General features: G+C 40.6%; 2 protein-coding genes across 6 annotated transcripts in view; one reads left to right on the forward strand and one right to left on the reverse strand.

The window, feature by feature from the left end:
- Positions 1 to 1,952: 1,952 nt before the first annotated feature.
- Positions 1,953 to 19,690, reverse strand: part of LOC128227643 (uncharacterized) — a 57,137-nt gene continuing 39,399 nt past the window's right edge. For all 5 annotated transcript variants that reach the window (XM_052938365.1, XM_052938370.1, XM_052938369.1 and 2 more), the window contains 12 exons: positions 16,321 to 16,549; positions 15,966 to 16,143; positions 15,593 to 15,730; positions 10,306 to 11,255; positions 9,935 to 10,177; positions 9,740 to 9,819; positions 9,460 to 9,565; positions 7,035 to 7,188; positions 6,368 to 6,562; positions 5,878 to 6,013; positions 4,583 to 4,783; positions 1,953 to 4,409 (listed from right to left, as the gene is read on the reverse strand). In XM_052938365.1, coding sequence (XP_052794325.1) covers positions 2,515 to 4,409; positions 4,583 to 4,783; positions 5,878 to 6,013; positions 6,368 to 6,562; positions 7,035 to 7,188; positions 9,460 to 9,565; positions 9,740 to 9,819; positions 9,935 to 10,177; positions 10,306 to 11,255; positions 15,593 to 15,730; positions 15,966 to 16,143; positions 16,321 to 16,549 — 4,505 coding nt within the window. In that variant the 3' untranslated portion in view covers positions 1,953 to 2,514. The remainder of the gene's footprint in view (positions 4,410 to 4,582; positions 4,784 to 5,877; positions 6,014 to 6,367; positions 6,563 to 7,034; positions 7,189 to 9,459; positions 9,566 to 9,739; positions 9,820 to 9,934; positions 10,178 to 10,305; positions 11,256 to 15,592; positions 15,731 to 15,965; positions 16,144 to 16,320; positions 16,550 to 19,690) is intronic.
- Positions 17,607 to 19,689, forward strand: LOC128227644 (uncharacterized). The gene is made up of 2 exons (XM_052938371.1): positions 17,607 to 18,663; positions 19,003 to 19,689. The coding sequence occupies exons 1-2, from the start codon at positions 18,551 to 18,553 to the stop codon at positions 19,400 to 19,402; spliced, it is 513 nt and encodes a 170-aa protein (XP_052794331.1). The 5' UTR covers positions 17,607 to 18,550; the 3' UTR covers positions 19,403 to 19,689.

Genomic DNA, 19,690 nt, shown 5'->3' on the forward strand with positions numbered 1-19,690 from the left:
TTATAACAAGAATTATCAATCTCTAGTTTGCCGATACACCTGCGCAGTTTTATCTAAACCGACTCCAACTTTCAATCAGTTTGCTAATTGTTAAATTTCCTCTCCTTAGAACACAGAACACAATTTTTTTATTAATATTCATAATGGTCTTAAATATTTTTTTCGTTTAAACGTCTTGAAAAATAGCACAGTTCGTTGTGTACATAAGCGAGAAACGTGGATCTGTTAGAATCTCAAATATTTCAATAACCTTCAATCATAACTGCCAATTAAAACTTTTGCTAGACTGAATGATAGGTTTGAGGAGATGTTCATCCGTCATGTAATGTTTCATTCGCAAATATAAGCTTTCATTGACCTTTTTTTTCTTCAAATCATGTAAGTTTTAGTTTTCTAGGTTACCTTTTAAGTTTACCAATGCTCAGTTATGCTCTTATGATATAACAATATCATCTTGAAACGTCAGCAATATGTCAGGCAATGATAATACATGGTCGCTGATTATCAGAAGTGTAATCGTTTATATTATTATGAAACATTGTTAGGTAACCAATTGAAATTATTTCCCAAAATGTCTATAATTTATGTGTGTGTTTGGTAAACCATTTACTAATTTTCCGAAATGGCCAGTGGTTTGGGGGTGAATTGAACTTAATTTTCTTAATCAAAGAAGGCTTGAAATTGGGTCCGGCAACCGAGTATTCGACAGGGTACATCTACCCATACACCATTGATTCCAGGCACAAAACACATATTCTTCATTACATGCATTTAACTAAACCAGCTTCATGGAGGAAAAACGCATGCGGAATTTTAAGATTTGAAAACATTAATTGACATTCTTTGTGTCTTTTGTAGAGGTAAACATTTTTCCTGTTCAAACTGGTATCGGTAGACTCACTTTTCCATGTACGTGTATATGTAATATATTCTTCTTTTTCTTTTGTTTCGCTTTGCTTCGGTTTCCTATGCGCAAACATTTCATTTGTAGAAGCAAAGAAAAAACGTTTGCAAAGGACGTCCATTTTCCGTAAATCAGCAAAAATATACATTATCAAAGTTCGGTCAGCTGTGCTATGGCTGAACGTCAATTTCCATAAATACCCCAAAATTAACAGTGACCTGTACTTAGTATCAAGGAACAATAAGTCGTTTGAAATATTAACAAGTTATTGCGGGAGAACTTCTAGTGTGTGGCTGGTAAAAATAGCCAACCGCCTATTGCTTCGGCCACCTATAAAATCAACCTAATGTACATTCTCTGTGGTAGCTAAACCAGGAGTGCTGTTTATATCCACAATGAGTGTACAGAATGTTTTAGGGACAAAACTACGATAACCTGTTTAGCTTGCTATATGTAGTATTTTAATGAGAGACGGGGAATTTTTGGTCGCCAACACCGCTCAAGCTGTTGTCATTTCATTGTATTATTTTTGAAAAATCATCATGAACCGCAAAAATACAAGAAATACAAGAGAATTATCAAACGTGCTTAGCGTCATTTATAACTGCGTGGCTAGAAAGAATACAAGTTACATTTCTAAACTTAAGCTATGCCAGGTGTTAAACAGCTTATAAGAAAAGCCTGGGCCTACTTGAGTATGAGGGATTCATGCCCAAAGCAGGGTAAAGGGGGCTTAGAACACTTTTAAAATTCTTTCAAAGGCATTTATAATCATTTCAAGATAATTGCTAATGTTATTGATGCAAATGTTCGAGCAAAAACAAAAATCTTTAAAACTGTTCAATATTCTGAAGTTAAAAGCCCTCAATCATGATTACAGGATGAATCCTAAACTTCAGAGCCCGTGCTATACGGTGCTAGCCAGTCACAAGGGAACCCGACAAGCTTGACCTGGTATTACTGTGACAAGATGCTCCGACCGGTATAAATAGTCATATTTCGCACAAGGACTAGTTGTTGGTATGAAAAAATAGCTAATGTACGTATGTGATATATTGATACAATTTATTTGAGTTATCAGATGACTAGACTCATTTATATAAAATTTAAAGGAAAATAGTTCATATTAAATCCATTCTATACACGTCTCAAGAGAACAGTTAACAATGTCAAACAGGAATCTTATTTAAGAACTATTTCGAAACGTGTCTCTACATTTTTTATTAATTATTTGATCATAACACCGTGTCTGGGTCTGTGGCGTTAATACTAATGATTACAAGCAGCAAACCTTAACACAACTAATTCTCATCAGCGACTTCCATAATCATTGCAACGACCATAAAATAGACAATTCCCCAAGCATGACAAGATAATGCCTAATGTTTCCACACAAACACAAAACTTACACCAGATAAACCAGCAATAGATGAAATAAGCAAATACATTTACACTGCTCCAGGCCATACTAAAAATAGATGCACATTTAGCCAAACTTCTATATTACACAAATTAATACATACTTAAATATAAAATCACATGAATGCATAAATATTAGAATGTACATAGCACTGGCACTAGAAATTATACAATGACTGTTGCGTGTAGACTCATAACGTCTCAATTACAACTCCATTAAAGCGGCTGTCATCGCTCAAACTGCTATTGCTTGTCTTTTTGAAGCTCCGTTTATACATACGTTGACGCATGTCATTAAATTTATTTGAAAATCTATAACTGTCATTACGTTCAATATTACTAGGGATTCTGTTATTTCGGAAAGCAAGCGAACCTTGTTTCCACTTTCTATGAATATTCTCCAGTCTGTCCTCAAATATTTGTTGGAGAAGAGGAACGGCATTGTCGCCTCCACTGCTGGACACGTGACGCCTGCTTGAGCGCCTCCGTTGCATAGATCCGTCCATGCGCTGAATCTCATTGTACCGGTTTTCAGTGCCGGGCGTCATGGTGCCCGAAAGATCCTCGTCATCATCTTCATAGTCCGGGGGAAGCTCGTCGTAATCAGCGGCCGGCTCCAGTCGCTGGAGCCGCTGTGCCTCAGCCACTACAAAGCGTACAAAGTCTTCTTCAGTGGAAGCGTTCTGGAACCAGTCAATCCTGGTACTGGACATGAGGTGGAGAAAGGTTCCCCATCGGTGAACGAACATGCTGATGAACTGGAGCGTGATACAGAAGGCGAACACAGACAGGAACATGAGCGATAGCGGCTCATATTTGTTGATGATGTAGAAGTCTTTGAGTTTATCCTCCATCGTCTGCAGCTGTAAGGTAATGATTGTCCACAAGAAGTTGATCATAAAGTAAATAAATACAACGTTGTTCTTCAGCTGAATCAAATCGTGAGCAATTTTATCCTTATGACTCTTGTCTTCGTCCAGAGGATGTAAGTACTTTTTGATGATAAACCTCCAGAAGTCCATCTCATCTTCATCAAGTTTCTCCACCCGTCCGTTGCCTATATATTCCATGTGCGTCCAGTACGGTCTATCCGGGTTGGGCTCCCAGCCCGATGGGACCAGGTCTTCTACGATCGTGACAGGCTTGCTCTGCTGCCGCTCACACTTGAGGGAGCGATCCTTCAGTATGGGAGCGGGAGGCTTCGTCTCCTCCGTCTGCACTCCCATCGTGCACGTCTCCTTTTTCTCCACTTTGATTCCCATCATTGTCTGTATGAGTTCCCGCGAATCGTTCACGAGCTTGTGAAGACCCAGTCTGTTCAGGATTGATCTGCTCTCTTTTTTCTTCTTCTTCTCTTCTTCTTGTAGTAGCTTTTCTTCTTCCTCCTCTTTTGTCAGTTTCTTCGGTGTTTCACGAGTACCCCAGGACACGTTGTTCAGGTTACACAGGTAATACACCGTCAGCAGAATAAACGTTGAAGGTACTGTGAGGAAATACAACAGACCGTAGACCAAGCAGAAGAACTCTTGCGGGTGTAAAATGCCGGCAATTGTGAAAACACACACGAGACCTGTTAAAAACACAACATTGGGGCTGCCGAAATTCTCTGTCACAATACTGATGATAGTGCCAACTGTTGCTATCATCATCACCACTGTGAATATGGCGCTTATCGCTGCCGCGGCTGTGATTTGGTGGTCGCTCTTCATAGTCATACAGATGGTAATGTATACACCAACTGGCAAGATGGACAGAAGGTAGGACTCCCAAATCCCAAAGCCGAGTACGGAGTGGTACGAGCCAGTTATCATCAGGATGATGGTGGAGGGAGCCAGGATCGTGGATGCCATCAGGATAAACTGGTAGAGCACATAGGGTCGGGAGATGTTGTCGTTGATGCGGACGGTATCGTGCCAGGAGGAGAGAAGGTCCATCATGTTGGCCAAGGTCGAGGGAGCCCAGCGACGTCGCTGGTTGAAAAACTCGTTGAACGTTTCCGGTGCAAAGGTGAGAGCATCTGCACCGGCACAGTAGTCGATACGGTGGCCTTGTTGTAGGAGAAGGGTGCACAACCATCGATCTTCACCTGCAGATAAGGTCAGAGAGTGACTTTCACGTACTATTTTAGCCAAGCAAATACTTCAACAGACGAAACACTATGCTTTTGTCAAAAGAGCATGGTGTATTGATTATTCATGTAACATGATATTATTTGCTTTTGTTTATTAAAATAAACATATTATTTATTTATCGAGGTACCTTGTTCGAACTGTATATAGTGCCTGGCCTCGGTGGGTTTAGTGGTGTACATCTTCATCACGTTGTCGTCCATGAGGGCGGAACCGCGGAAGAGGGAGAAACATCCGGGACAGCAGAGTACGCAGCCGAACACGTGTTCGGCGGCTTTCTGCAGCCAATGGCCGACCGCGTATTCAAACTGCTGGTACCACACCATCGGACCTGATGAAATGGAATATACAGATTACCAATTATTTGCGATATTTCATCATAATTTTCTAAATAATGAACAAGACTTTCTACGGGCGAAAACTTTCCTGATCGACAAACATGGACATGGGTTCATGTGCAGATATTATGAAGAAATAAGCTGATGGCCTCGTAAATATCTCCTCATTAATATGTTGGGAAATATAACGACAGCTTTGGATACGAGGGATTTCTGCTAAATCCGATAAACATGTTTTGAATAAAGAGATTTAGTTAATCTTCCTCCGAAAATACAAATGCTCTTTAATAGTTCAGTGTTTTCTATAATGCAAAGGAATTACTGAAAAACATTTACGAACACATATGACACGTTTTTCAATGAAGCTTACACATAGGAAGTGCTTGAGTGTCAAATCGTATGCAAATAAGGGTAATAAATTAGAGGCAATTTGATTACAAAGGTCTCTCGTATAAAACTTGATTCCAGGGAAACATTGAACACTCGTTCCTTTTTGTAATTATTGCCTTGTCAGACAATATCGCCTATGTGTGATTTTCCCTGATATTTAAGGTCCTTCATCGCGTGTGACAAGCATGTGTACTATAAGTATTGTTTTTATACTTTTTGAACTATATAAGTGAGTGTGTTAGTCTCATGAACAGAGTGATAAAACGACTTCATGTGGTTCAGTTTCACATCACATTTGAACGGCATACCCTGACATACCCGACATACCCTGACATACCCTGACATACCCCGACATACCCTGACATAGCCTAACATACCCTGACATACTCAGTTTCAATTATGAAAGCTAATAAAGCTATTGAGGCTGAAGGCAATGGTATCTTCAAATTGCTCCACCTATCCAGTTACATGATCTTGTTTTTAGATTTTCTGTTGAAAATCATTTAACAGTTACTTACAGGTATACCCGCCAAACAACTTCCACTTCAATAAATCATCAGTGTTAATTTTTGGTCAATTTTGTATCCCAGTTGGATTAGAGAACGAATAGTAACTTTAGATAAAATAACATTACAACGCAGTAAGTATAAGCATTAATATTTTCTTAAAAACATCCTTATTCGACCAGCAGTTGTACCTGAGCCGATGGGGTGGATACGACCACAGACGGCGCCCACTTTTCGGTTCTTCTTCATCCGGTCAATAAGGAGCTTAACGGACTCTGGTCGGAAGTCAACGTCGCCGTCCAGCGTCAAAATAAACGTGTTCTCAGCCTGAAAAAAACAAGGACAGATGTGTACATGTTAACGCTCTTTACATATCAAACCCTGTACAGACTGTAGGAAGTGTTATGGACGCCATTGATACTCACATAGTTTGATATTCAGAAAAGTGCTAAGAACTTACTTGTACTGTTTTAACAGTAAATTGAACTCGTTTTCTCATAAACGTTTTTTTTCACAGTTGTGTGTTAACTTTGATTTTAACAAGAATCCAGACTTCATTTGTATACGTGTGATATCTATTACGCAAAACCAAATAGCTTTTGTCATTTAAACTTATTCACAACAAACCTTATAAAGTAACGCTATTCTACAACTATGAAATATTAAACCAATGCCACTTACCATCTCGTACGTTTCCGGGTCCATTTTGTTGAAGAGGGATTTGATTGGTCGGGAGAGGTTGTCCTTCTTGGTCTTCTTCTTCCGGTTGCGGGCCTTGGAGACGTGGCTCTCCAGCTCAGACTCGTCCGCGAACGCCTTGTCGCTATCACGGGCCCCGAACAGGCGGAACCCCAGCAGATAATACATGTACATACACTGCAAAAAGGGGAAAATGGAATGGATTTGGTGACGAAGTTATTGTCATGATCGAATGTGTGAAAACCAAGAAGGCTTGAAAACGACTAAAAAATCTCCATTTCGAAGTTAATTCATCAATTACCGATGAGATTGATTATGCATATTTTCAAATGTTTGGTTTTGTTCATATTAAAGTACACATGTTTGCATTCGTTGCGTTTAAATAACTTGAAATAGATGTTTCAAATAATCAAGTTTGGCGTAAATTGCTGGTGACAGGTTGCAGTTGTTGAGGGAGCATGTATATTGTGTATAGCTTGCTAAGAATTAAACAAATGCATTTTGATTTCAATGTAAAACTTTGTTCACACAGACTTCTAAACAATTTAAAATTATTGTCAAGCACGGACTGTGAAACCCGTCATATGTAAAGCACGCAGTGTATTGAAACATCAGTTTATAACGCCACGTTGTCAACATGCACACGTACCTGTGACCATCGCTTCCGGTGACGTATCTTGTTCTTGTCTTTGACGTGGACAACCATCTTAGTGTGGCCGGGCATCGTCCATACTAGGCGGCCGCCGTATGGCGTCACATACTTTGTGGGCGGCGTGATGATGATCGGACCTTTTACAACCGACCTGCCGGCAACAAAACGTTGAGGGTCAAACATTCGGATATGTATAGACTATAGACTTGCCCGCTTTACGTAATGTCATTAATTAATATATGTTCAATTGCTTTCTATATGGTGAGTCCAAATAGGTATACAAATACTATTTAAACTATGAAATACTTCATGGCCTGAATGACTGGGGTTCCACTTTACTTACTCTAAAGAAGTGTTCTTAAACAGTTTAATGTCTTCTTGATTTATTGTACACGTACATAACAATCTGGTTGTGACCTTTGGTACCAAAACTACAACTGGCACTACGAGAAGTATGCCCATAATCGAATCAATGACGACATGTTCATAAGAAAAATAAAGACTGGAAAACGTTTTGTCAGGTTGTGTTATGCTTATATCTATAGTTGAACAATCTGATCATCGCTTTAATGAGAACATAATAGCTAATGATGTTCAACGACCCCGGCGAAATTGTGTAATGGCGGAAATGGCGACGTCGTTTCGTCTCGAAAGAAGACAATTCATACCAATACACGACATTGGAACAAAATAATTATCTTCCAATAGTCAAAATATATCATTAAAAATGGTTTTCTTTTCAGACTGAATACGACGAGAATCTTGTTATTTTCGGTGTCATTAGATGTGTTTGGAAGTTAAAGCCGATGTATTTATTTCTAGAAAAAGGGAATATATTTCCATTTGCCGGTTGCGCTTTTAAACAATAATTTGCTGTTAACATTTCAAGAAAAATGTATCAAAATAAACGACAAGACAATTCAATGACAACCAATCGCCATGCTTATTACACGCTTGGGAATTAATTCCCATGATAACGAACGCAAGGGTATTCAACTTGTGAAAGGATTGAACATCTATCTCATTCAACTCTAGCGTTAAATCACTCCGTCATTATCTTCCTATTATGTGCTTGGCCTAATTCAAGAACAATATCGTGATCAAGCTAATACAGCTAATGTATTATGATTTTCTCCCAGAAATAGGAGGCTTCGAATATTCCCAATACAAATTATGTACAAGCAGGTAACGACTTCACTAAAACCCTACCAACCCAACCACGCATATTACCCACCCCACCCCCTCTAGCTATCACCCTGACTGAACCAACCCAACCACGCATACCACTCCACCCTTCCCCATATAGCCATCACCCTGACTGTACCCATCAAACCACGCATACCACCCCATCCGCTCTAGCCATCTCCCTGACTGTACCCACCCAACCACGCATACCACCCCACCCCATTCCATCTAGCCATCTCTCTGACTGTACCAACCCAACCACGCATAAACACCCTACCCACCCCATCTAGCCATCTCCCTGACTGTGCCCACCCAACCACGCACAACACCCCAACCCATCTAGCCATCACCCTGACTGTACCCGACCAACCACGCACACCACCCCACTCCATCTAGCCATCTCCCTGACTGTACCCACCCAACAACGCATACCACCCCATCCCACCATCTCCCTGACTGTACCCACCAAACCACGCATACCACCCCACCCCATCTAGCCACCTCCCTGGCTGTACCCACCCAACCACGGACACCACCCCACCCCATCTAGCCATCTCACTGACTGTACTCACCCAACAACGCATACCACCCCACCCCACCATCTCCCTGACTGTACCCACCCAACCACGCATACCACCCCATCCCACCCCATCTAGCCACCTCCCTGGCTGTACCCACCCAACCACGCACACCACCCCGCCCAACCACATCTAGCCACCTCCCTGGCTGTACACACCCAACCACGCACCCTACCCTAATCTACTCCATCTAGCCACCTCCCTGGCTGTACCCACCCAACCACGAACACCACCCCACCCTACTCCATCTTGCCACCTCCCTGGCTGTACCCACCCAACCACGCATATCACCCGATCCCACCCCATCTAGCCATCTCCCTGACTGTACCCACCCAACCACGCATACCACCCGATCCCACCCCATCTAGCCATCTCACTGACTGTACCCACCCAACAACGCATACCACCCCATCCCACCATCTCCCTGACTGTACCCACCCAACCACGCATACCACCCCATCCCACCCCATCTAGCCACCTCCCTGGCTGTACCCACCCAACCACGCATACCACCGCACCAAACCCCATCTAGCCACCTCTCTGGCTGTACCCACCCAACCACGCATATCACCCCACCCCTTGTAGCCACCCCCTGGCTGTACCCACCCAACCACGCATATCACCCCGCCCCATATAGCCATCTCCCTGACTGTACCCACCTAGCGGCGTCTTCCATGCACTCCATGAAGTTCTTGACGAACTGGTTCGGTACAAACTTATCAACATCATCATTCAGCTCGAACGCGTCGTCGAATATGACGTGGACTGTTGGGAACAAAGGACATTTTTAATCACACCTTTTCTTTAACATCGGCTCACAGCTACAATAATATATACATCGTTCAAACATTATCATAAATGAATGATTCATTTATCGATTTTAGTCAACTTTCTGTAATATAAAAAAGAAAGTATGCCTTTAAGGCGTACGGCACTTACTCTCGAAGTCGTAGTAATCTGGATCCTTAATTCTGAATTTCTCCTGAGCAAGCCTACTAGCACAGTGGACATAGTCTAACCTGAAATGTGAATAAAGCAATATGCAATAAACACTTTTAAAGTCATTTTGGCGGTATTGATACTTTTTTTTATTCAAAACATGTTTTCCTTTATTTTGGTAAATTTGAATTTTACCTGAACATGGACTTGAGCAGTTGTGTCATTTCCTGTCTGGTCTCGTGCCACATTGTCGCGCATGCGTAGATCTGTGGAATCACGTTTGGTTTTGTATTATATACACCATCTTCAAAACTGTCTTCTCCGACGTAACGGAACGTGTCAAAGCCCGTGACCTTGATTTCCTTGTCGTTACGGCGACGTCTTAACGTTAATGTGAAGTCAGAGAAGATACCTTCGAAATGTGGTGTAATAAACAGCCTGAAATTATATAAAAATAGTCCGTTTCCTAAACGTTACTTTAAAACTTTGAAGCTCTATTCCATGTCGGGTAATGGGAAGTAACACCGAGAATAAAACTTAAACAATACGAGTATGAGTTAGCTTACTTTTCCAGTTTGGCCATTCTCTCGCTCTGCGGTAACCAGATATGTGACGTCACTATAGCATACGAAATCCACAAGGCGCCTGCGCAGATGATCGGTAGCATGAGGTCTTCGATCGTCCCTAACGGGCAGAACCAGCCGCCCATGTGCCAGTGGGCGGGCATGAACCGGAAACTACACTGCAGGTAGACGACGGCAAGCGTGACCGGCGGCGCCAGCATGATGGAGAGGGAGAAGGCGACCCGTTGCATGTGGAGCTTACAGGCGAGACCCGACAGGTAGGTTATCGCGATCCCTGAACCAAGCTGAAGATACATGAGACTGTATGACGTGAAGTGTTCCTCCACCGAGTCAACCGTCTCCGTGCTGTTTTCAGGAACTGATGGCGTCTCCGGCAAACGGAAGTCTGTGTCCAATGTAAGAAGTCGTGCCAAAAGGACCATCAGCCCTATTTTCCAGGGATATACTAAAATACCGGCCGTGTCGCGGGAATCCTGCAGTATCCTTCGCCACTGCTTGAAAGGGATTCGAATTTTACCGAAAATAGTCCAGTCACCGGACACATAGTTTTCCCAGTATCCCACCGAAAATAACAACAACCCAACTGGTATTTCCCACTGCAGCTCATGGTTCAACGAAATATCCACATTTTGGTAAGTGGTGGAGTTGACGCCCTCCATCATGGTGTGATTTCCGGTCATGAAAAACTGGCTGTTGATGAAGAAAGGGATGGCGCCCACCTGAATGAAGAACGCGAGAACATTCATGATGATGGCCACTATCTCGCTGACGCTGGGGTTGGGTCGGCGCTCACGGACGATCACATTGAGAAGGCTTGGCACCTGGCAGACGGCGAACGTGACGATGGTTCCCCGGAACACATCCGTGGTTGGAAGTACGCGGAACATCAACAGACATGCGCCAAGGCCCTGCAAACACTCCACCACCACCAGCTGAAGTGAAAGTGTGCATAGCTGTAGTATAAATAAGTTCGACACTAACGATTATTTTCAAATATTTTTATACATGTACACATTCTTTGTGTTGTATGGATGCTTATAGAGGAAAAAACATGTGTGTGAAGGGATGACATATGGTGGCATAAAACTGCCGTAAGATAACCTGATAGCGTTCGCGGATTGTTTCGTGTTAACCACTAAATTTGCACGATAATTATCTACCTATCTAGTTAATATTCGCGATACTTTTTCGGTAAGATAAATATCATAAGACTAAAAACAGGCTTAAAAGTGCCCATAACTGCCACCTATTATCCATTTTAGCTGTACAACATTAACAGGTTAACTATTTATGGTTTGTGAATTCCACTTAATAAGTGACATAATAACCGGCAAAAATATATGTACGTGAAGTTAGCGGCCTAGCGGCCTAGCGGCCTAGCGGCGTGAAGTTAGCGGCCTAGCGGCCTAGCGGCGTGAAGTTAGCGGCCTGGCGGCCTAGCGGCCTAGCGGCGTGAAGTTGGCGGCCTAGCGGCCTAGCGGCCTGGCGGCCTAATTATTTTTTCTATGTCCAAGCAATTGTTAATGCGTTTTTTTTAAAACAATGATAAATCAAGGTTTTTTATTCATATAGTTACATAGCGGCCTTAAATTGTTATCTATTCAGAATATTTTTCTTTACCTTTTATTCTAAAACAATTTAAAATTAACTGTTTTATGCACAAATTATCACTCTGAAGCGTTTTTCAACTTTTTTTCAAAAAAGTCGATATAGCACTTCAGCGGCCTAGCGGCCTAGCGGCCTAGCGGCGTGAAGTTGGCGGCCTGGCGGCCTAGCGGCCTAGCGGCCTAAAATGGTATCCTATTTCAAACCATGTATACATGCATTTTCTTCTAAAACAATGACATATTAACTGTTTTATGCACAAATTAACACTTTGAAGCTATTAGCGATTATCAACAGTTTTTTTTCAAAAGTGTCGATTGAGTAGTCAGCTATTTCAAAGCATTAAACATGCCTGTTCTTCTAAAACAATGATATATTTACTGTTTTTATGCACAAATTATCACTCTGAAGCGTTTTTCAATTCTTTTCCAAAAAAGTCGATCGAGCAATTCAGCGGCCTAGCGGCCTAGCGGCCTAGCGGCCTAGCGGCCTAGCGGCGTGAAGTTAGCGGCCTGGCGGCCTAGCGGCCTAGCGGCCTAGCGGCCTAAAATGGTTTCCTATTTCAAACCATGTATACATGCATTTTCTTCTTAAACAATGACATATTAACTGTTTGGATGCACAAATTAACACTTTGAAGCTATTAGCGATAATCAACATATTTTTTTTTTCAAAAAGTCGATTGAGCAGTCAGCTATTTCAAAGCATTAAACATGGCTGATCTTCTCAAACAATGATGTATTTGCTGTTTTTATGCACAAATTATCACTCTAAAGCGTTTTGTTTTTTTCAAAAAAGTTGATCGAGCACTTCAGCGGCCTAGCGGCCTAGCGGCCTAGCGGCGTGAAGTTAGCGGCCTGGCGGCCTAGCGGCCTAGCGGCCTAAAATGGTATCCTATTTCAAAGCATGAATACATGCATTTTCTTTTAAACAATGATATATTAACTGTTTTTATGCACAAATTAACACTTTGAAGCTATTAGCGATTATCAACAGGTTTTTTTTTTCAAAAGTGTCGATAAAGCAGTCAGGTATTTCAAAGCATTAAACATGCCTGTTCTTCTAAAACAATGATGTATTTACTGTTTTTATGCACATAATATCACTCTGAAGCGTTTTTCAACTTTTTTTCAAAAAAGTCGATCGAGCACTTCAGCGGCCTAGCGGCCTAGCGGCGTGAAGTTAGCGGCCTGGCGGCCTAGCGGCCTAGCGGCCTAAAATGGTATCCTATTTCAAAGCATGAATACATGCATTTTCTTCTAAAACAATGACATATTAACTGTTTGAATGCACAAATTAACACTTTGAAGCTATTAGCGATAATCAACATATTTTTTTTTTCAAAAAGTCGATTGAGCAGTCAGCTATTTCAAAGCATTAAACATGGCTGATCTTCTAAAACAATAATGTATTTACTGTTTTTATGCACAAATTATCACTCTAAAGCGTTTTTTTTTATTTTTATTTTCAAAAAAGTTGATCGAGCACTTCAGCGGCCTAGCGGCCTAGCGGCGTGAAGTTAGCGGCCTGGCGGCCTAGCGGCCTAGCGGCCTAAAATTGTTTCCTATTTCAAACCATGTATACATGCATTTTCTTTTAAAACAATGATATATTAACTGTTTTTATGTACAAATTAACACTTTGAAGCTATTAGCAATTATCAACAGTTTTTTTTTCAAAAGTGTCGATAAAGCAGTCAGGTATTTCAAAGCATTAAACATGCCTGTTCTTCTAAAACAATGATGTATTTACTGTTTTTATGCACATAATATCACTCTGAAGCGTTTTTCAACTTTTTTTCAAAAAAGTCGATCGAGCACTTCAGCGGCCTAGCGGCCTAGCGGCGTGAAGTTAGCGGCCTGGCGGCCTAGCGGCCTAGCGGCCTAAAATGGTATCCTATTTCAAAGCATGAATACATGCATTTTCTTCTAAAACAATGACATATTAACTGTTTGAATGCACAAATTAACACTTTGAAGCTATTAGCGATAATCAACATATTTTTTTTTTCAAAAAGTCGATTGAGCAGTCAGCTATTTCAAAGCATTAAACATGGCTGATCTTCTAAAACAATAATGTATTTACTGTTTTTATTCACAAATTATCACTCTAAAGCGTTTTTTTATTTTTATTTTCAAAAAAGTTGATCGAGCACTTCAGCGGCCTAGCGGCCTAGCGGCGTGAAGTTAGCGGCCTGGCGGCCTAGCGGCCTAGCGGCCTAAAATTGTTTCCTATTTCAAACCATGTATACATGCATTTTCTTTTAAAACAATGATATATTAACTGTTTTTATGTACAAATTAACACTTTGAAGCTATTAGCAATTATCAACAGGTTTTTTTTTCAAAAGTGTCGATAAAGCAGTCAGCTATTTCAAAGCATTAAACATGCCTGTTCTTCTAAAACAATGATGTATTTACTGTTTTTAGGCACATAATATCACTCTGAAGCGTTTTTCAAATTTTTTTCAAAAAATCGATCGAGCACTTCAGCGGCCTAGCGGCGTGAAGTTAGCGGCCTAGCGGCCTAGCGGCCTAGCGGCCTAAAATGGTATCCTATTTCAAAGCATGTATACATGCATTGTTTTCTAAAACAATGATATATTATCTGTTTTAAGCAAACACTATCACTCTGAGGCGATTATCAACCTTTTTTTCAAAAAGTCGAACAAGCAGTCAGCTTTTCAAAGCATGTGAACATGCCTATCCTTTTCAAAAATATGTTGATAATCGCCTCAGAGTGATAGTCTGTGCATAAAAACAGTTAACATATCATTTGTTTAGAAGAAAATGCATGTATACATGCTTTGAAATAGGAGAGCATTTTAGGCCGCCAGGCCGCTAGGCCGCTAGGCCGCTAACTTCACGCCGCTAGGCCGCTAGGCCGCTAGGCCGCTGAAGTGCTCGATCAAATTTTTTTGAAAAAAAAAACAAAACAAAAAACAAAACGCTTTAGAGTGATAATTTGTGCATAAAAACAGCAAATACATCATTGTTTTAGAAGATCAGCCATGTTTAATGATTTGAAATAGCTGACTGCTTAATTGACGCTTTTAAAAAAAATGTTGATAATCGCTAATAGCTTCAAAGTGTTAATTTGTGCATAAAAATAGCTAAGATGTCATTGTTTTAGAAGAAAATGCATGTATTCATGCTTTGAAATAGGACACCATTTTAGGCCGCTAGGCCGCTAGGCCGCCAGGCCGCTAACTTCACGCCGCTAGGCCGCTAGGCCGCTGAAGTGCTCGATCGACTTTTTTGAAAAAAAGTTGAAAAACGCTTCAGAGTGATATTATGTGCATAAAACAGTTAATTTAAAATTGTTTTAGAATAAAAGATAAAGAAAGATATTCTGAATAGATAACAATTTAAGGCCGCTATGTAACTATATGAATAAAAAACCTTGATTTATCATTGTTTTTTAAAAAAAAACGCATTAACAATTGCTTGGACATAGAAAAAATAATTAGGCCGCTAGGCCGCTAGGCCGCTAGGCCGCCAACTTCACGCCGCTAGGCCGCTAGGCCGCCAGGCCGCTAACTTCACGCCGCTAGGCCGCTAGGCCGCTTGGCCGCTAACTTCACGCCGTTAGGCCGCTAGGCCGCTAGGCCGCTAACTTCACGTACATCAAAAATATCTTAACTTATTGTGAAAATAAAACGTACAATGAGAAAAGTCTTGACAGAGGGCCATTCCTTGCCTCCAAACAGCGTCTTCATGGCGGACATGAACCAGCTGAAGGCGATGGGGCAGCACATGCACAACAGCAGCAGGGTCACGTGCTCCCCACGTGTCTCCTCCTCCTGCACGTACAGATTTACACGCTTAATACAATGTATCTGTATTTTGTAATTAAGTCATATTATTTATGCCAAAAAACGTGCTTATTAAAATGTTCTTATCCTTAAGACAACAAGTAAAAATATAAAAAAACAATGCCTCATGTGTTTATGTTTAACAGTCATAACAAAATAGTGTACTTATGTGTATGCATGTGGGTTATATGTGTCTAGTATGACGAGTGTTTGAGTGATTTACTTTGTTTAGTCCGGAAACAAGGAGGAGGAGGGAGAGTTTGTTGGTGACGGCCCCCGCGAGGATGGCGACGAACATGAGCACGTACATGAAGAGCCGCACGAGCTTCAGGATCTCCTTGAAGATGGCGTCATTCTCCTCGAACTCGCGCTCCGATACTTGGAATATGTCGTACGGACGCCTGAAATGACAACCAGTGATATGCATTGAGAAAAAAAACATTAAAACTCTTAATTATTTAATTAGACCTCAAGATGTTCTTCTTTTGGTAAGCGTGGGCATCTTCCTCAGGGCATGTAAATGTATACCAGTTTATTTGTATAGTGTTTAAATTGTTAGCATCGTTGTTATAGTTTACCACTGCTCATTTGTCCCCTCCGACTCGTAGGACGTCGTTGTTGCATCTTCTGACGTCTGTGAAGTCTGGCGTTTAGGTGGCAGGCTGCCATTGTCTTCGACGTCTTGGACGGGCGGCGGTGGAGCGGCTCGCTTACCGGAAGTGGCGATACTCTCCAGGATGCCGTCATCTGTCTTCTTAAGACGCGCTAACTTCTCCTTCAAAAGAGCGTCAGTGTCTGTGTAACCAACTGAAATAAGAAACAAATATATCCTGCATGAAGCTTTATTAACAATATATTTAACAAAACGAAAAAACAACAAGTGCCCTCATCGTCCCGATCATAAAAATCAAAAGTAGCATTTTACTCTAATATTACAACGTTTGCATCAAACTTGTTAACCTTCCGTGTTTTCATTATTATATGATTCACACTTACCTATCATATGACGAGTTTGGCAATTTGACAGACAAGGGATACCAGACTATGCGATCTGGACTATTCTTTTAAGATAAAGTTTTCAGAAAAAAACTATTTATATTTTCAAATACCCAGATATAGCAATCATTATATTAAAAATCCATATAAATATGAGTTTGAATTAGTCTAACAGACTATTCGGATACATTAAAATACATATACGGATACAATATTGAAAAGTTTAATAAACATAATAAATGACAAGATGTCTCTGACGCTAAAGCCTTCGGAAATTTCCTCTCACAAAGTTCAATTAACAATCAGTTTAAAAATGGTCGCCAGATAGGACAGGTGCTGGATGATATATGTGAGGGCAGGTAGGGAACTTACACAACACTAATGTTTCATTATCATTTATAATAGTTTTCTGATGGATAATACAGTGCAACGAATAACGAAACAACGTATTCATGAGCGAACAATCATTGTTTTTCAACATTTTTACGTTTTTCTTTCTGAAAATTTAATGTATTTGTCTTTAACATTGTCTAGGATATCAGTGTCAAGTTTTCCCCTAATCAGCGTGATGAAGCGTGATGGGCGGTGGACGACATCAGACAACCGGCGTCTCTGGGTGTTCCGGGAGCTGGAGCGCCTTGGGAAGCTCGACGAGATTGCGGTGGTGCAGGTCTACAGCATTCATGATAAGAAACTGACAACCATAAACGGCGGTGTGTCCGTCAAGGTGCGGGGAACGGGGCCCGGTGGTATATGGCACAACAGACTGGCCTCCACGGCTTCCCTTTCAACATATCTGCGCTCATGGAGGGATATGTTTGATTCCTCGGACAGCCTCGATAGCATATAGGAAAGCTTAAATATTATTTTTGTACCATATTTATAGTATGTTGGTTTCGATCTGTGATATTTTCTTATTTTTTCCTCATTATTTATCGTTAAACTACTTATAATTATTTTAATACATGTATCTTCACATCCATTATAATTAAGTATTGTTGTTATTATTAAGTATTGGATATCATTCAGAATGTGTCATGATGTATGTAGTATGTGCTTTTTTTATAAATCGTTATTATAATTAAGTATTTTTTTTAAGTTCACCATTTACATTAGTTTTAAATACTACTTGACAACTATTATATTTAAAGCAATATAAACTCAATGGCATGTTCTATTTTATCAATCAATACAGTTTTTAAGAATTTAATCTTTATGTTAAAACCAAAAGTAGAAATTTGATTATTGTCTGGCCAGGTGCCAGTCATTTTCTGAAAAACACCACCATAAATAGGCCACAATCAGGAAAAGTTTCCATTTAAAATATGTACAGGTACCAGTTAAAAGAGCTCTATTTATGTTTAACTGTGATTATGTTTTATGGGTGTTTTTTCTTTCTTTTTTCTCATTTAAATTCTGTGCGTATTGTTATCAGATTCCGGTACATGCACCGCATACATCCATATCATTTTGATTGTTTACTAATCTGTTATACATATACAGAATAATAAATTCGTATATAACACAAAGCGTGTTACTTCACATTAGGATAATAATAGTTGTATTGCAAGTTGCAAATACACCCGTTAGGTACAGACTATTAATAATTAGAAATACATGCAGGTATTAAATTACGGAATTTCAGAGTAAATGGAAAAGAAAATGGGCTTCACGTTTTCTGAAAATCATTAATCATTAATCAATATTGAATAAGACCGCTGTAGCCATTTCCCAACTAGAGGTGGAGGTGATGAGTAGATTGTTACACAAGTGTCCTCATAATACGACAATAACACCGTGAACGAACACGATATGCCTACGTGGAGGCAGCCGTCGGAGATTCGCAACTTCCAAGCGTCCATCAAGTCCAGATTCAGCAACAGACGTCAGCTGGGGATGGTACTGGACGACATTTGCGATGAAAAGTAAGCGAAACATTTATGTGACGTCATTACTTACCTGGTTTTGTCATTTATCGGCAGCTTCTTTAACTTTAGAAGTTGGAGACTTTTGAGGTAAAATTATGAACAACAATTTGTATCACACGTCTGCAATTCATTTTTCACAATTATATATATACATCCGAGTTTCAACCAGTGCTGCAATCCACAATATACTGCAAACGGTACTTGCTTAATTTGCCGTCGTCAAAATACTATTTTGGGCTTCACTAATAAAGACAGTCATGACACACAGCTCGTTTCCTAGTTTGTCACTGATATTCCATTTAATATAAAGATTTCGAATTCCTTATTCATTTTCAGATTGAAAGCGTCCAATTTTCCAAACATCCGGGTTATTAAGAAGGACGGTTTGTGGTTCAGCATGGATAAGCGGCGACTCTGGGTCTTCAAGCAGCTTCAGCGGCTAGGGAAATGTGGGGACATTCCCGTAAAAGAGGTTACAACTATCCCTGACGAGCGTCACACAACTCGAAACAATGGTCTTGACGTTGAGATCCGTGGATTGCTTGGAGGTGAGTGGAAAGATAAGCCGGACTGTGTGGATCCCCGTCCACCCTTTCTGTGCACCTGGGCGACTTCCAGCAGGAATTTCCGGGGTCGGAGTGGGGGTGTGATAAGTCGCCGCAGGTCATGGGAGAGCGATGACGACTTTGAGTGCGATTACGGAGATGATTCCGAAGACGAATCCTATGACTTCTAACATCACTATAGATGTTAGCTCAAACATTACAATGTGATTAAGACGAGATTCTTTTGAATAATTTTGTCTTGTTATATATCGAAAACTTTTCACATGTTGTCTCATTGTCCTACTCAAATTATCTGTGATATATTGATTGCTCTTATTTCAAACCCTTTGTTGTTTCAGATGTTTGTATTGTCGTTTTAAAATTAATCTAAACAGCGACTGTTTTATTGTGATTTAAAGTTTCTTGTTTAATTCTGTCCATGGTAAGGTAAGAGAAAAAACAGATAATTGGTGTCATTT

This window comes from Mya arenaria, chromosome 3 (assembly GCF_026914265.1).
Source record: "Mya arenaria isolate MELC-2E11 chromosome 3, ASM2691426v1".
Classification (NCBI taxonomy): domain Eukaryota; kingdom Metazoa; phylum Mollusca; class Bivalvia; order Myida; family Myidae; genus Mya; species Mya arenaria.

What these genes read in the sequence shown, in the direction of transcription:
- LOC128227644 (XM_052938371.1), top strand. Translation starts at nt 18,551, where the DNA reads ATGCCTACGTGGAGGCAGCCGTCGGAGATTCGCAACTTCCAAGCGTCC. An exon ending in GACGACATTTGCGATGAAAA is followed by an intron (nt 18,664 to 19,002) that starts GTAAGCGAAACA and finishes ATTCATTTTCAG; the next exon opens with ATTGAAAGCGTCCAATTTTC.